We start from the raw sequence: 17684 nt of genomic DNA, 5'->3' as shown, positions 1-17684 counted from the left end.
GTTACGTACTGGGACAAAGCACACCTCTGGGAAAGCTTAAACAAGGCCTTATCCTCAGTGATACCCTGCATCTTGGATCTGGTTTCTGCAGTAACGCTCCAAGTAAACTGAGCTTCCTTTTGACAGGCATCACACTGCATCTGCCTCAAGCTGGTTTGCTCTGGGTGGCTTAGGTCATCCCCGCCATTTCAGGGTAGGACTGACCCTTCCCCACTCTGCCTTACGCTTGGAGCCCGCTCAGCCTGAAATAGTGTAACTGGTAGCAGAGTTTGGTTGACAAGTACCAGGTTCTGTCCCTGGCTGGCTGCTTAACTGCAGGCCTGAGAGGCAAAGGGGGTTAAACTAATCTCCTCCTGCAGGGTTTTAGCTTTCCACATCAGGTTAACAAATGCAATTAGAGCCCATTAACAGCACCTTTAAAAACCCCAAACAGCTGCTAAATCATCATCAGAGCTGCCATGATGCTCCCTTTCAGTTAAACTGCTTTAAAAAAAAAAAAAAAACCCAACTCTAAAAAAGCAAGAAAAGCTCTGGCAAGCTCCTTTGAGCAAAAGACAATTATGTGAGTTAAAAACTGTCTGGCACTTCTGTAGACAGCCAGCCCAAATCACTTCAGCAGTTAAGTCCCATTTACACCTGTTTAAACAGCAAAGTATAACTGACAGTGGGACCTTAGCTGGTCCCCTGCACAGGGATTAATTTCTCCCCCAGGCAGGACAGCAACTCAGGCAGGCTTTTTCAAAACTTCAACAAAATAAAAATAATCCACTCCTACATTCTTTCACTGCACAGAGGTACAGACAAAGCAATCGAAGCAGGCTGGATGCTAGTAAGCAGAATTTCAGCATCTCAAGTGTCCAAAACGTCATCCCGTGGATCAGTCCAACAAGGAAGCAAGCCATGGCTAGGGATTCAGTCTGGTTTCCCCAACTGACACACATCCCATTACATTTGCGCATTGCCATTTAAGGGCTTTCCTCCTGAGAAGTGCTAGAGATTCAGGCCACACTGGGTTTAATTCATGGCTCGTATATCTCCAACACCAAACATACAGGCGAGAGGAAACTAGCCACAGGCAGCTGCTGAGCTGATCTCCCCAGGACACCCTCTTTCCCCCACACACAGTCCTGCCCGTCAGTGGAGCAGCAGGCCAATGGAGAACCAACATTATCTCCTGCCTCTGAACTATCTGCGGTGACTGGAGTTAAATCCAGCTGGCGGCCGGTCACAAGCGGTGTTCCCCAGGGCTCAGTACTGGGGCCAGTTCTGTTTAATATCTTTATCACTGGTCTGGATGAGGGTATCGAGGCACCCTCAGTAACTCTGCAGATGACACCCAGTTGGGCAGGAGTGTTGATCTGCTGGAGGGCAGGAAGGCTCTGCAGAGGGTCTGGCCAGGCCGGGTGGATAGGCCCAGGCCAATCACATGAGGTTCAACAAGGCTCAGTGCCGGGTCCTGCTCTTGGGTCACAACAACCCCACACAGCGCCACAGGCTTGGTCAGAGCGGCTGGAAAACTGCCCGGAGGAAAAGGACCTGGGGGGGTGGCCAACAGCGGCTGGATGTGAGCTGCAGTGTGCCCAGGTGGCCAAGGCCAACGGCATCCTGGCTTGTGTCAGGAGTAGTGTGGCCAGCAGGGACAGGATCATCCCCCTGTACTTGGCACTGGTGAGGCCACACTCAAATACTGGGTTCAGCTTTGGCCCCTCACCACAGGAAAGACACTGGGGGGCTGGAGCGTGTCCAGAGAAGGACTCTCTTGTGAAGAGAGCGGCATGAAGGACACCATCTACTGACGCACAAGAGTAGTCTACCCACTCACAGGTAGGATGCAGCTGTACACCTTCGTGAAGGGATGGAACTGTGCATCCAACAAATTACAGGCCTTGCCTGTAGTCTCTTAAATTGCAACCATTATGCCTGTACTAATGAGGTAACTGGCAGAGGCGGGGAAAAAGAGCACAGCCAACTCTGTCCTGCTGAAGCATCCCTACACAAAGTCCCTCAATGCAGCAGAAAGCATTCCTGGGTTGAGCTAAAGTTTCAGCCACTCAACACCACAAAACCTCTAAAGCAATGCAGAATTGCTGATATCCTGGCAGTATCATGGGTTCATTTTGTTTTAAAAAGTACTGTGATTTTAAAATTGCTGCTATTAAACAGATCCAGCTTAAAGGAAGGAAGTGTGTGCGTGCGACTTCCCTGATTCACAGACTCCAGCAAGCCTCAGCACCCACTTGTGCTACGCGCTGTTAGGTGGCTTGTCCTGAAACCATCCTGGACATCCTTCTCATAACTCAAACCACAGTACCCAGGTGCCCGAGTTAAAAGAAAATTTTTAAACACACCAATCCCTGCAAGATTTCTGTTCTGGTCTGGGCTCTGGTTTGGAAAACAGCTGAACAGTGGCTTTTCCTGGCTGCAGCACGTGAAGTGCCAGGACTCTTCAGCTAGAGGTCACTAGAATTTAAGGCAGAACAGGATTTCAGAAGCTAAAGTTAACCCGGAGGGAGGACATGCTCTACAGAGACTACTGGATAAAAGCTTTTGTGCGTTAATGGTAATCTTAACTGAAGTTCCATATTCCTTCTATAGTACTGCTCCTGGTAAAGAGATTGCACAAACCACTGCAAACTTGCACAAACCCCTGGCAAGGCAGCATCCTTGTCCCCATCTCTGTGACATACAGCCAAAGCACCAGGCTGGCTACGTCACCCATCCCTCTTGCTAACGTGCCCTCAGGGTACGGAGCAGGCTGTTTTTTGCTTTGAAAGGGTCAACACTGAATCCCAGATACATACGAGTGCACCCAGACCTGAAGGACAAAAAATGTTTCACAACGGGCTTGTCAATACGTTACAGTTCAGTAAATTAGTTTACATTACAGGTTAAATTTATAAGGATAAAATGTGTATCTCCTGCTGCAGGTGTTACTTCCAAACATTACAGAACGCTGTCAGCAGAAGAACGAAGTTCTGGAAACTCCCTTCCAAAATAAGACACAAGGAGACAACCCAAGCAGTTTAAAATACAACTTGATAAATCTATAAACAGGATTATACAAGTGGGATGCACAGAAAGCGCCTGTTTTTTTCTGACCCTCCCATGGCAAGAGGAGTACTTGTCAGGGAGAGAAACACCTGCTTGGAGCTCCTGTTGCAGGGCAGCAGCTCGGGGCAGGAAGGACAGCGAGAAAGGAGCCGGTATCAGACACACGCATCACACACCCTTGCTGACAGCCAGCACCCCCAAAACTAACAGCACAGCAGTGTGAGCGCTGGTGCTGTCCCTGCTGTGCTTAAGCAACTGGCACAGACTCACACAGGTTTCTCCCATTTTAATTCACAGAGGAAAGAAAGCAAAAAAGTAACTCATGTGGATACTAGTGAGATACACCCTGGAGTTCTCTCTCATCCTTCCCAGAACAACTCGAAACTTCAGGAATGTTTCCTGAACTTGCTTCTCAGCACACATTTAGGCACCACTGTTACTCAGGTCCCCCCTGTTTCCTACTCCATGCTAACTGAAAGTATAAAGCTACCACAAAGATTTTAGTCACCAACAGCAGATCAACTCTGTGGCTACTGGACACAAATTAGTTTTTCACAGATGGAATTTATTTCACTAACCTGAGCTTTGCCCACAGCAGCTTTTGGAGGATTCACTACCTGGCAGTGGTCTGTACAAACAGTAAAATTCACCACGCTTTCCTGTTTGTCTGCAAGATTAAAAGATGACAACTCTAAAGGTTTCAGTTTTCCCAGAAAATCAACACAGGACTCCTGTTGTTCTCACATCTCTTAATCCTTCTCAACCTACTGTCAACTGATTCCAACTTCTGGAGTACTGGAATAGAAAGAACACTGAAGGGAAATCCTGAGACGCAGACCTGAGGCTCCTGACTCCCCTTCAGTAAATGGTTCCCCCCTGCACAGCACCCACTATGCTGTGCTGGTAACGGCAACGTTAAACTAGCGAGATGAGGTAGCAACGCTTCTGCAGAGTCAGCTGCAAAATCCAGGCAAAGAACAGGGTGTATCAGTTTCTGTCGAACTCATTTTCCTTCCAGCTCAGTTATCTCTACAAGTTATTGCACTCACAGCTACAAATGCACCAAAGACACCTTAAGAGCTGTAGATGGAGTGGGAAGGGGAGAAATAAGGAGCTGACTACAGTGGTTTACGTAGGCTGTTCCCTCCCCAGCCCTTCCCACCCCACGCCCCTCCTTGAAGATCTGGGCTCTGTTCCTTGCTGGGGATCCTCACCAGCCCTTTCAGACCACCCTGGCCTGCGCTCCCTGTCCCGAGGGGTCTCCCTTAACTCCAGCCTTGCTTTCACACTTGGTTACGCTCTATGCATTCCCTTCCTCCAGCTCTACTTACACCTGGAATGAGGGGAGTCCATTTTCTGACATGGACAGATACAGAAGGAAATCCACCTCATTCCACTTACGTGTTTCTCTTTTCACAATGAAGACCACCCTAATCTTCATTTTCTTGACTTTTTAAAAAGCCTTCCATAATATTTACATTGCAAAAAAAAAAACCAACCAAACTTTAGGGGAAAAATCATAGCATGGAAGCAAAAGTTTTAAGTGAAGTTTTAAGTAAGTTTCTGCAGAAACAAATGCTTTATGAATAGCTTTGTGCACCAAAATAAATAGTGAGTGTCTAACAGCTCTCCTCCAGGCAGCTGGAATGTTAATAATAATTCTCACAACTAAGGAGCTCAGTTTTACAGCAGGGAGAACACAGAAGTTAACTCAGTTTTACGGTCACCCGATGTGTCAATAGGTGGGCTGGGAAGTAAAAAAAGTGTTCCTACTCCCACTGCTTTTAGCTAGTACATATCATACCCTCGCACAGGGGGAGTGTTCTCTGGGGACATCACCCAATCCCATCAGTGTTAACAGACCCTCACACCCAACTCAAGCAGACGCTCTCCCACCGCTACACAGCGCTCCCGACTTGTTTGGTTTCAGGACCGAACGCAATGCAGTTAGCAGCAGACATCCTAAAACTAATCAATATCCACGTGCAGCCTTTCCCCAGGCATATTTGACTTTTAAATGAGTTCTTCAAATTTGTAGAATAGAAAGGCATTTAATTTGCACGCAGGGAAGAGACCAAGCTTGCATGCAAGCTTTTTTTATACATCGGTATCACCAGACATGTATTTCATTAGCGAAATCCTACCTGTATCGCAAGAACTGGTGTTTCAAAAGAAACAAGTCCAAGAACTACAGGTGATATCTACATGGTCCACAGAGAATTTGCAGAAGTGAAGTCAGCAATAAAACTCAAAAACCACACCACCATTCTTTAAATCAATCATCTTGAACATGCCAAATGGGGGCTCAGTTACTAAAGGTTTTTTTTCCAATCTGATGTCTGAAATATTGCAGTATTCATGTTCCAGGAGTCAGGAGGTAGAGAGGGCCAAGAAACCCTGTCTGCTGCTCCCAGCATTTCCAGCGTAAAGCAGGCATAAACAAACCCTGGTGTAAATGTGAGAACTACAGTGGTGAGCACAGGAACAAATCCTGTCAAAGACTGTTGGGCTAAAAAATTACTGAACAACATTTATGCCAGTGAAGACCCGAGGCAGGACCCTGCAAACTGCCCAGATGTTGCAGAGACTCATCATCGCTCTTCTCAAAGCCTCAGGCCCATCTCCAACAAGCACCACAGAGCCTGTGGAAAACGGCAACCCCTCCATCACCTGCACGCGTGTATTTCACCCTCTCCCTCTCCCCACAAACAACTTTCCCTTGAATTCATTTCTTTCCATACGAAGTCCCACTCCATGACCAGACATTACCTACAACGAGCTGCTGTCACAGGCTCCGACAGTGACTGCACTGCACCGTTCCTGGGCTCCCTGGCACCGGATCGGTGCGACCACTGCTGGCACAGCGCCTGGCGTGGGTCCGAGGACTGCCAGGGCCCCTCCCGCACGGGCTGCCCGGGCACGGCCAGGCTTCCGGGGTACTCTCTGACAAGATAGAATATGGGTTTTTTTGTCCAAGACACTGCTGTGGATTAAGTTCTTGGAAGTGACTAATAAGGCTTTGATGGTGAGTCTTTAACCAGCTCTCATTATTTCTAGGCCCACAGCAAAACTCCTAGCAAGCTTACACACAGCCATAAAGGATTGCTTGAGTGCAAACTAAGAAGATGCTGATTCTGTTATTCAGGACACTTTTTATGTATCTGGCTGGACTCAACTATTTGAGAAGCCAGGAGGCCATGCCACAGCAGTTAGAGATTAAAAATGGAAATCAGGAGTTCTGGATAATTTTTCTCAATGTCTCGGAGACCTGCGAGACAGTTACATTTGTGCTGTAAAAACAGTGTGCATAATCATGTTTTCATGACCTTATATATATTATGTATACACACCTTGTACAGAACTGGCTTTTCTTTTACAGGTGCTTAGTATCTTCAAGAGTTCAGGTGTCCAACTCCACATTCCCACTGCCAAAAACTCCTCAGGAATGTCTTCAGCAGCAGCTGTTCCCGAGAAATGCTTTGAAAACATAGAGAAAATGTCAAACATATGGTTGTTTGTGGCTTCTTCATAACAATCATATAAAATGAGACAGATGTGTTTATAAGCATAGAAATCTTTGTAAAATGTCAGTAACTGCATCAGTAAAAACTTTAGACATCTATCACACACACAGACCCTTCTGCTCAGTATTGTGCAGTACTTCATTGTGAGAGTTGCACAGCCACATATTAAACTTCAGGAATTTTTCTGACCTCTGGTAACAGAAGTCTACTGATTTGGGATGACACCTAGAAAGCCTAAAGGAAAGCACAAAGCGCCAAGTTACCTCTATCAGCCCTGTGCTCAGCCCCTGCTAGTGAGTCTCACGTGAGAGCTACAGAAACACATAATTAGAGGGCAAATCATTAGCGATGTCTCTCAAACACACATGCAGACCATCTTCCGTAGTAACTCTCATGGAGCAAAACCACACACCGAGGAGCCCAGCAGCAGAGCCTACAGCAGCTGGATGCCATCCTCCACCTTGCATGGTAAATATTTAAAGGAGAACAGGTTGCTGTTACTTACAAATGCTCAAGTAGTTATTTTTGAGACTCCAGACAGACAGAAGCGTTAACAGGGAGGTCAGAAGGAACAGCTTTCATCCAGAACACGTGTGTGCACAAAAGGTTAAGCGCTATGGTTAACCACAGCCTAGCCAAGGACGAACTCCTCCTGAGCAGCCTGCTGGGCAGGGGCTGGTGGCAGGGACTCTGGCACCAGGATCTGCTGTTCTTGCAGCACAGAGAGAAGCAGAGCTCAGTGAGGTTCCTAAAGAGGCACTGCTCTGCTCATACACTATATAGCCAGGGTACAAGGAGCTCACAGGTGTGCGAGAGCCTGCAGCAGCTGACCTCTCTCTTGCTTCAGTTCTTCAAGTCAGACAGCTGGACCAAGTGTTGACTGGGTGCACACGACGGGTACGTGGTGCCTTCACCCACTCCTCTGGCACTAGACTCTCCATCAGGGCGATGGCGGCCAGCCGGGCGCCCGCTGCCCCATGGCTGCGTTGTCTTAACACAGGAAGGCTGAGACCAGGCCTCTGCGAGCACTCTGAAACACACCGGGGAAGTAAACTGTTCAGGGACTGTTAGGAGGGCAACCCTGGAAGCACACAACTGGGGCAAGAAACACATGTGCTGTGTTAGCACTCACGTACCCACAACACCTGGATATTCCCTGGTACCGCTCATCTTTGTACTCAACACCGTCCAGAGACAGACACACGAAGCCACTCGCTCAGAGCGGCTCAACAGCCTCCTCAGGAGAAACACGACAGCCCAGAGCAGCCAGTCCAGCCTCCGGCCACCCCGGGCAGCAGCTGAGGGAGGGGGTACTGCTGCAGCAGAACCGGGCCTGGGCAGGAGCTGCCGGGCAGGCCAAGGGGAGCGGCGGGGTGCGCCCAGCCCCACCGCTCCGACCTGCGCTCGCAGTCTGCCCGAAGGGCAGCCCAGGCGCCTCCTCTTTACCACTTAGCTCCAGACAGGCCCAGCTTCCAGCACAGCCGGGCCTGGCCAGGCCGGGCCTACCTGGGCCTGGCCTGAGCGCCCCACCCGGCCGGCAGCCCGCGCCCAGCCGGGTGCGCATGCGCGGCGCGAGCCGCGAGGCTGAGGGGGCGCGCGGTGGCGTTTGGCGCCTTCCGGTCCCGGGGAGCGGCCGCCAGGTGCCACGGGGGGCAGAAACGGTTTTATCAGGGGAAATCGATGAAAGCGAATCTTGCTAAAGCCAGGCGGGACCCTGTTAGGTACCGCCTTTGTTTGTCCTCGGAATTAAAGCCGTGCCTGAGGAGTTGGCATTGGCAGCTGCCTCAGACAGCCCAGTGAGCTGACAGGAGGCCTCTTGGTCCCACAGCAAGGTCCGAGGTGCCACTTCCCAGGGCTCTTGAGAAGGTAGAGAGGTACAGATCAGCCCTCTAAAACCTTAGTTTCACCTTTCGTGAAGAAAAAAGCCTCGCTCTGATACTGAGAAGCTTTCCTTAAACAAGAACTGGGAACAACTCTGAGTGGAGCTGGGCAAGCGGCCAGTAAGGAAACCACTGCGGGGGGTGTTGTGCTGTCTGTCCATCCTGTCCACATCTGCTTCTGTGAGCAGCCAAGGTACTGGAAAACACCAAAATCCCTGTTTTCAGAAACTTGTTAGATGTCATCAGACTCCCAGTCTAAGAGGAAGAATTTCAAGTCATAAATCCTTTTTCCTTTGAGGAGTTTTATGAGGGGAATTAGATAATACAAGAGAGCTTTCCAGAAAAGGTGTCATGGTATTGCTCCTCTCACCCACCATGTTGTCTACTTGCTTTTGAAATATTCTAGCAGAATTTAGGAGACATTCAAGTTCATGCAATAATGTTAAGACCTGTTTTTGTAAATGTCATTTTTTTTCATATCTTCCTGTCATATTTTGTAGCTGTTCCCATTGTTCAGACATCTCAAGTTATGAATCTCAGTAAACTTAATATTTTTTCATAATCTTATCAAACTGTCTCATACCCTCAGATTCCAGATCTTTTCACATTCTGAAAACTCCAGTTTTCCCCTGTATTTGGCTTGAATCATCCAATAAAGCTCATTCTGGACTTTGTTATGTATCAAAGATACATAACATTATATTAATATATATGATATATATAGACCTGTATTACTATGCAGCAACTCACCATGATTTAAATAAAACCAGACAGAAATCTCACAAAGACATTTGGGTAGGTCATGAGATAGCCCAGTTAACTCAGTTATATCTCCAGCTATACATTATCTCCCAATGCCATGTTTACCTTCTTTTGCAGGGAAGTCACAAGTTTGAGTCTCCCATAGCACGACCCCCTGACTGAGTCTCCAGTATCACACTTGCCAACTGTGAAACACTCACATTTTCTGTGCCACATTTCACCAGTGTGTAAAACGAGTAAGATGACATTTCCTGTCCTCATGGCTCCATTGTGCTGCTTTCTTCATGTCTGGAAATTACTTTGAGATAAAACGTGTGTTAGGATAAAAGAAAGCAAGTTGTCCTTTGAGGCAGTGGATTTTTTGTGCTACAGTGAAAACTGCATTACAGAAAGGAAAATTCTGCTGAGCTATCAAGAAAATGAGGAGCAGCAGTAGATAAAATCCTAATTTCTCTCAGAGTGGTTTAACACAGAGTATTGCTACAGCAGCAAGCACAGCTGAGAGAGCTACAGCTTAATAACATGCCTTCTAATAGAAATGCCTGTAGTATTCTTTTAAAGCAACTACAGTACACTTCTGATTCCAGGCAAATTTTGATTATAATAGTACGGCATCCTGTAAAGTGGCTTCATTCTGCTTGGGTTCACAACTACACTGACCACGAACTGGAAAAAATATTGTTGTGGTAGCAAGAGTAGTTCTCTTTTTCTCTCCTCCACTCGCTCTTTAATGGTGCTGGAGATGATTGGGGGCATTAGTATTCTGATGAAGAGAGGCTGTGACAAAGACCGTGACTACAGGGCCTCCTGACTCTTCTGTGATGCTGCCAGTGATGTGGAGGGGACTGACTCCAATTGCACCGTTTTTGAAATAGCCCTGCCATGGAACAGAGAAAACAAACAGACGGGCAATTCATAACGTGGGCGTAATGTTTTCAGTTTTGCAGTGTTAGCTTTGCGCTTTGTATGGAAGAATGATACCAGGTGAGCAGCTATTTATCTTCATGCGGGGATTGCAGATATTTGTGTGCCAATTTGTATGTGCGTGTGTGTGTTTGTTTAAAAAAGGACAAGCTAAATACCAATATGATCGTATCTTATCTTTCTGCATGTGTTTCCCTGGCAGGATTTGGAAACCTCATGCAGGATGTGCTGTGGTGCTTTAGTCAAGTAAAAGGAACTATAGATATTGGGGTGACAGAAGGTAAGTTTATTTTTCCTTTTGTTGCTGTGATCAAAAATAACTTGTTTGTCGTGTACATCTCCCCTAATCAGTGTGCAGGGGGTTGTTCCCATGTTGTTGAAAACGGCTGGCAAAGAGCTAAGTTACACTCTTTTCGTCTCTGCCTTCATTATGTACCTATGCATTTGAAAGAGACAGGTCTCTAAAATTAGCTACTGATCCAAAAAATTAATCTGAAGGCATTGTGGCTTAATCATATCAATAGTCTTTGAAATAGATTTCCTTTTGCTTTTCAGCTGTTATTTACAGTTTCAGGGAATTATGAGACAGCCTCTCTCACTATAACATCCTTTACTGGAGTCAGTTGGATCCTGTTTCTGGATAACTTGGTGCTCATAAAGTAAAGGCTGATAGATAATACTTAAAGGCTATATTCAGTGAAACTGGTAACAAAAAGGTGATCGCGTTGGTCTGTTGAATCTGGTCAACAGGTACAAGTGGCCTCACCATGACTGAGCAGAAAGCTTGGGAGAGTATTTTAGGTACAGGATTGGGCTTTTGGTTGTTACGCTGGTTTTGCGTGTGAACGTGGATGTGTGTGGATACAGACGTCCATACACATGAATCATGTCATAAATGTGTTTCTATCACAGATGCCTCACCTTCATCAGAAGTTTATGCATAACTTGTTATTTTATGCTAGTCTTTGTGGCACGTTTTTGACCTTCAGAACTCTTGGTAACATCTGAGCATCCTGAATTTACAAAATGTGCTTCATTAGTTAGTGGAATGCATGCAGCTGTGTATGGTCAGGTGAAAGGAGATGCTACTATTATGTTTATGGTGTTTTGCTTCTTTAAATGTAGAAGAGCCTGCCTCCTTCAGCAGGATGGATTGTCATTCTGGCTTTCAAATGATACTTAAAATGTTGCCGAGAATAATTCTGTATTAATTCTCCAATAATATGCTTGTTCTTTTCCATGCATGTGTAAAGCTGCACAAGCAGAGCTACACGTAGACTTTCCCATTTTGTTCTTTCCTTGTTCATTGCTTTCCTTAACTTGGAGTGTGGTGTCGCAGTGTGTGGTACTCGTCCTGATGAAACCAGTGCTGTAACGAATCCTTTAACTCTCACACGACTGTGGGAATGAATGAGCTCTCTTGTGCATAGATGGGAGGCCTGGGACATCTTTCAGCTGCTCAAACAAACACTGATTTCAGTGTTAAATATGAAGTAAATTATGTTGCTGTTTGCCATTGTGGTGCCCCAGTGCTTTGAACTATGTTTCATTACTACTAAAAGGAAACAATATTTAGAGATCTTGCCTTATTTTGATGTATTGATAATTAGCAGTCTAGTGTAGAAACTAGATTAGTGCAAACTTAAGAGGTGACATTTCCTCTAGTCCTCTTGAGCCTCAAGATCCACGGTGTAGAAGCTGCCCCAGCGCTTGCTGAAGGGCATGTCACCAGGGAGAGTCCTGCCATGGCCACGGCGGTCAGGAGGGTGAGGGCAGCCTCGCCAGATTTGGGGCTGCCATGCCTGTGGGCTGTGTGCCTCAGATGAGGAACTCAGGTGCTCAGCATTTAAATTGTGGTCATATTCAATTAGTCCGGTGTAAAGCATACATGTAATAAAGTTACCAAATGGAGGAATATCACGTAAGTATTAATGGCTAAACTGAAATGGTCCTAATGGAGTCAGCTGTTCTGCCTGGCGTCTGGAATGTTTTGCAGTTGGAATGTCACCAGATCCTAGCAAGCTCCATGACCAACAGTCATTTCCAGTGGGTTTGAGATTTTTGTTCTGCCTGCTGGCACACGCCTGTGTTTGCCACATCATCCAAATGTGTAACCAGTCCCTCCAAATCAAAGAATTCAGGGTTGCGTGATGGCCTGCAGGCTCACCAAGCTGGCTCAGAGCCGGCCTTGTGTTCTTATATGTTGGTTTCCTTTTTGTGTTTCTTGCTAATTAAGCTCAAATATATATATCCTGATTTTTGCATGTGAAGTGAAACTCAGTTTGTTAATGGAACATAAAGACTGAGTATAAATATTTAAATAGACCCAAGCCACAATAAAGATAATTTGGTGTTGTGGGTTTTTTCTGTACATGATTTTAATGAGGTGGAATTAAGCTGTTTCTCAGGGAACGTTTGTGTCTGTTTTTAAGTGGAAAAAATATATTTTCTGTCATGTACAATGGAATCCATTACATCCATGCATGTGGTGGAAGAGAGGCACAGGATCTGCAGATTTCAGTCCCGCAAGTAGGTCTCAGATGCAGCTTCTGTTTCAAGCTGACTTTGAGTTCCTGGGTAAACCTGAGGCGAGTCACTGCACAGCTTGGTGTGGACAATATTTATTCCAGGGGGTCACATAACATCCGACTCTGTGATCTCTATCTACGTCCGCGAGGAGGTGACACAGCCAGACACACAAACTACAGGGATGCCATATAAATAGTTAAAAAGGCATGAACGGGGGAGAGACATGGGTTCAGGAAGAAGTGCAGTCCTCTGCCTGAAGCTGTTGTGGTGATCTTGTAAGCAGAACTGGGGCAAATCTCTTTCTGGGCCCATAAGCACGGGACCGAAGAAGTTGGGTCCACACAGCCGAGGCACTGGGACGGGTCTGGGGGCTGTCGGTTTTCCTCTCCCCTCCTGGAGCAGCTGACGCCTCATCCGTTCAGTCCCAGTGGTGGGGTGAACTTCCAGCTCTCAGCTACCAGCCCAGGGCTGCAATCGGGAGGATCCAGCTGGCAGTGGGATGTGTTTGGCGTGGAAATCCGCGCTGGAGGACCGGCAGGTTGGCCTGTGCGCAGCGGCTGACCAGGCCCGTGGCGCGGCAGCACGGTGCTGAAGCAGTGTGCTGCCCTCCTCTCCGATACGCACCCACGCGGGCAGGGCATCGGCTGCCTGCTGGGAGGGAAAGGTCCAAACTACCACAGTAACGCACGCGTTTTCCTGGGGAGCAAGCGGGTGGTTTCTCCAGAGCTGTTCGCAGTGGGCCTGGCTTAGCGGTGGCCGCAGCCTTGTCGAGAGGCGCCCCGGCTCCAGAACGCTAGTTCAACCAGCCGCTTGGAAATTCATATTCTTTTCCAGGTTTTGTTGCGCACTCCTATGAAAGTGTCGAGTGAGCTGCTGTGATTGTTAGAGATAAGTAACTGCAGTTTGCACGTCTGTGATGTGGTTTAATTATGCATACCGCATCTAACCTCCCTCTGATTTCAGCTGGAGGCAGCATTCAGCACTTTCTCCAGAAAACCTGACTAGTTTCAGGGTGCAGCCAAGCAGCAGTGTTTGCTCCAGGGAGCCGTTTACATTTCCAGGCTGGTATATGAAATAATCTGGTTGTGCGAGTTGTACGTGAACACGTACAGTGACCTTCCATGAGGAGTGCTTTATAAAATCCAGTCTCTTTAGTTCATATCTCGTTTCCTGGGATGGACTCGAGATACACAACAGTACTTGATCCTCAGCCTCCACTTCTGTGTGATGCAATCCGGGAGCCGTCATCCCTAACCACGAAGGGTTTGTGTTCTTGCAGCCCACACCTGGATTGTTTTTCCCACATCCAGAGAGGGTATTTTGGATAAAGAGAAAGATACTGAAGTGGAATGAAAAGCTTCCCTCTTCAGTGGCACGGGTGCTTCGCATCTCTTTGCTGTAAGTGCAGTGGTTCCATCACTGGCCCGTGACAGCAGGACGGGGCAGGCTGCAGCCGGGTGATGGAACCGAACTGCAGAAAGGCCTGGTGCTCCGCACGAGGCAGCAGCAGCGGGCCGGAGCGGTGAGTGGTCTGGTCCTAAACCAGGAGCTGGTCCGCAGAGGAATTAACCAGCAGGAAAACGCAGATTGGGGGGGGTGGCATCAGCAGCTGATCACGTTATTTCCTTCCGACCTGGTAGCGCGATGCTGCGGGTTACGTGCACCTGAGTGGGCTGCGGCAGCGCCGGTTTGGACCACACTTGGCCTTGGAGAGTGGGTTGTGATTGAAAAAGCGTTCGAAATGTTGTTCTGGATCAGTTCCACCGCGGGAACGCAGCCGGTTCAACCGGGGCGTGGAGCGCCTGACTTCAGCGCGCTGCCTCGGCAGAATCCGCGCTCCAGCCGGGCGCGGTTGCGTCCTGGGCTTCGCTTCGCGTCCTGCGGTTTGTCAGCGCCTTTCTGGCGGCCTGTGCTCGCTCCCCGGTGCCGAAACGCCCTCGGAGCGCCCCGCCAGCGGGGCTGGGGCTGGGGCTGCGCCGGCACCGCTCACCGGGGCCGGGGCCGGCACCGGCGCCTGCGGAGCCGCTGGGCTCACGGATTTAGGCTGGGCTTCGGTGTCAAAACACAAACCGCCCTCCTGACCCACGGCCCCCCCGGCGGGGCCCGGCGCTGCCGGACCGCCGCGGGGCAGGGAGAGCGGAGGGGGGCCCGGCGGAGCCTCCCCGCCTCCCCCGGGCCGGTGCCTCCCCGCCGGGCCGGGTGTTGCTCTGCTCGGGGGGGGGGGGCGCGGGCAGGACGGGCTTAGTCAGCGCTGCCGGCCGCGCCTCCGCCTCCGCCGGAGCCGCGGGACCGGGGGGGCCGGAGCCGGCAGCATGGGGCCGGCCGGCTCTCCGGGCCGGGCAGCCCCCGCAGCCAGCCCCCGCCGTGTGGGCTGCTTGGGCTCCTCGGGCACCCAGAAGGGCTCGCGTTATTTTCTTCTTCATTTTTTGTAGTGGTTGGTTGTTTTCTTTTTTAGCTTTGTATGGTTTTATTTCCCTTTTTTTTAAAAAAAAAAAACAAACTTACGGGTTTGGAAGATGAAATGCTTCTCGCGGTACCTGCCGTACCTCTTCAGGCCGCCCAGCGCCCTCCTCTCCTCCAGCTGCCATGCGGAAGGTACGCGCCGCGGGGGGAGCGCGGGGGGCGGCTGTTTGCCGCGGGAGGTGGCCGAGGCGGCCGGGAGAAGGCCCGGAGGGCGCCTGAAGGCTGAGCAGGAGAGGACTTTGCTTATTCCCGTCGGTGCTCTGGTTTACTCTTGGCTCTGCACTAACTGTGCGAATGAGCAGCAGGGCCGGCTTAGGGAAGACTGTCTGCTGACGGGGCTGTGCCTGTTTCAGGTTTATGTAGTTCGTCACTGTGGCCTTTAATTCATCTGTATTTACCCAAGAAAATGAAAAAATCACCTCTATCACTGCCTGCGTCTGGTTACCCACGCCCCTTCCCTCATCCAGTAAAGCCTGATTTCAGGTCTCAGCAAAACAGCTCTGCAGCTATTTGGGGTAAATGAAATGTTCTCAGCGGTGTTTGAACTTTGTATTTTCTGGGTAGGAATGCAGAGTATCAGGTCTGTGTCCACTGAGACTTCAGTGGGACTTCTCCCATCGGGAGTGCTTGTTTGTGCTGAGTTATAACCCCCTGTGGTACAACTGCAGGCGCGTTCGCTGTGCGTGACCCACCAGACAGTTTTGTGCATCATCTGCAGTTGTCCAAACAGCTCCGCAGGATCAAAATTCCACACCACTCTGCTCCCCGATGTGGAACCACAGCCATGTTCCTCACATGCCCTGAGCAGAGTTAGTTAATGAGGGAAAACACCCTTCCTCTCACCCAGCGTTCCACAGACTCATCCAATTGGAAGCTGTGGGCGCTGACTGAGTTACCAACCTTGTCTGCCAGCAGTGGGGAGATCCAGACCAGCGCTGCAGGGGTGTACACTTGCAGCGGGTTTTGGGGTGATTGGCCTCAATCTCTGCCCATTGGCTGTATCTAGTGAGAAAGCAGCACTGGAGGGTACCTTGCCCTGGCTCCTGGTGCCTCGGCCAAGAGTGTCATAAGGCTGAAGGGTTAAGCAGGAAGGATGGGGCAGTAGGTGAGGACACTCCAGGCTAAATTATTTTATCTGCTTTGGTTGCTATGTTGTAGTCCAAGCAGACAGTATGGACTTTTTTTTTAATTTTCTCTGAAGTTCTAAGCAGATAAAATTATGCCAATAGATAACTCAGACTAACTCTGGAGTTCTTTCTTTGAAAGTTTCTCTGAAGATTTATTTTGTTTTCATGTTGACTTTGTCCAAAGGCACAGCTCCTTAAGGTATTCTGAATAAGTAACTTTTGGATTGTTCTACTGGGATAAGTAATTCAATGGAGAAGCAGATCTCGCTGTTTCAGGGGAGGTCATACGAGACTACTGAGAGAAAAAAAAATAATTAAAGAATGCCACACCAGTGTGCTGTCTATTCCTCTCCATTGCAGACAATATATAAAGAATGAAGCTTGTACAGAACTGTTTCTTATATGCAGTTGTCAAATGCATATAATTAACTTGGGGTGAAACTGAGGTCTGGGGACTTTAAACGACTCTGTTGCAGGCCAGCTCACTAGCAGAACCGAGAACCCAGAGCCTGACTCCCGCCTCGGTCCTTTCAGAGGGGCTAAAAAGGCCAATGTCACAGACAAGAACCCTTAGCATATGATGTGCAGCAGGAGTAGGATCCGGTGCTCATACCTCTATGATTTGAAGTGATGAAGTTGCGATTTGGTGTTTCTGGGTCGCTCTGGGTGCAGTGCAGGCTCACAGATGGACAGAACTATTCACAGGGTGAAGCTGCGGTGCCTCAGGGGCCAGATTCAGTCAGATGCTGCCTTGGTCCGTCTTTCAGCCAAGCTTTACCCTGCAGAAAGACAGAGGCACAGGACAGCTGAGCCTGTCAAAGAGAAGAGGCTCCTCTCTGCCCACAGCCTGACAGAGGCATCCCTCTTAGCCAGAGGAGGAACTCCTCCGTGCCCCTGCAGCACCCTCTGGACTCACCCCTTCTTGGCGAAGGCGTTCTCCAAAGACCCTGCTGATCCCAGCTCCATCCAGACCAAGACCTGAAATCCTGGTCTATTCTCTTATTACCTCACTGTAAAAATTCTGTTTTTCCTTCATCCCAAATTCCCAGAGTTGTAAACGAGAGATCTAGGTCAGCAGAGAGCCTGGAACAGAGAACAAAGACTGGGCACCAAGCTGCAATAAACTTGAAACTCAAGCACGCGGTTTATCCTCTTCTGGCACTGCCTGTGAAATGGCTTTAGAAAGCTGCAGCTGAGCTTTCATTTATTTCCTCACAGACCCATTCGTTGTCCAGCTCTGCTTTGCTGTGAGGTTACAGTCCTTGCCTGGCCATGCCTGTGGACATGGTGCAGTGTCGTTATTGTTACTGTGGAGGGGCGGGATTCTGGTGGTGAAGGGGGTGCAGAGGGTGCATCTGGCAGGAGCTGGTACAAGCCAAGCACCTTCGGTGGTGGCCGTGGCGTGGCTGAGTGGGTGACATGCT

The 17684-nt window shown here is 48.9% G+C and overlaps 1 protein-coding gene across 2 annotated transcripts in view; it reads left to right on the top strand.

Annotated features, from left to right (window-relative positions):
- The first annotated feature begins 10062 nt into the window (after positions 1 to 10062).
- Positions 10063 to 17684, top strand: part of PPP2R2B (protein phosphatase 2 regulatory subunit Bbeta) — a 101843-nt gene continuing 94221 nt past the window's right edge. Inside the window, exons 1-2 of one of the 2 annotated variants that reach the window (XM_074883601.1) lie at positions 10063 to 10201; positions 10344 to 10421. In XM_074883601.1, coding sequence (XP_074739702.1) covers positions 10192 to 10201; positions 10344 to 10421 — 88 coding nt within the window. In that variant the 5' untranslated portion in view covers positions 10063 to 10191. Of the gene's footprint in view, positions 10202 to 10343; positions 10422 to 14936; positions 15266 to 17684 lie in introns of those variants that run through there. The other variant, XM_074883602.1, reaches the window with a different exon arrangement.

Source organism: Strix uralensis, chromosome 14, assembly GCF_047716275.1.
Source record: "Strix uralensis isolate ZFMK-TIS-50842 chromosome 14, bStrUra1, whole genome shotgun sequence".
In the NCBI taxonomy this organism is placed as follows: Eukaryota; Metazoa; Chordata; class Aves; order Strigiformes; family Strigidae; genus Strix; species Strix uralensis.
The sequence above is the reverse complement of the archived record's forward strand: the minus strand, read 5'-3'. Positions and strand labels throughout refer to the sequence as shown.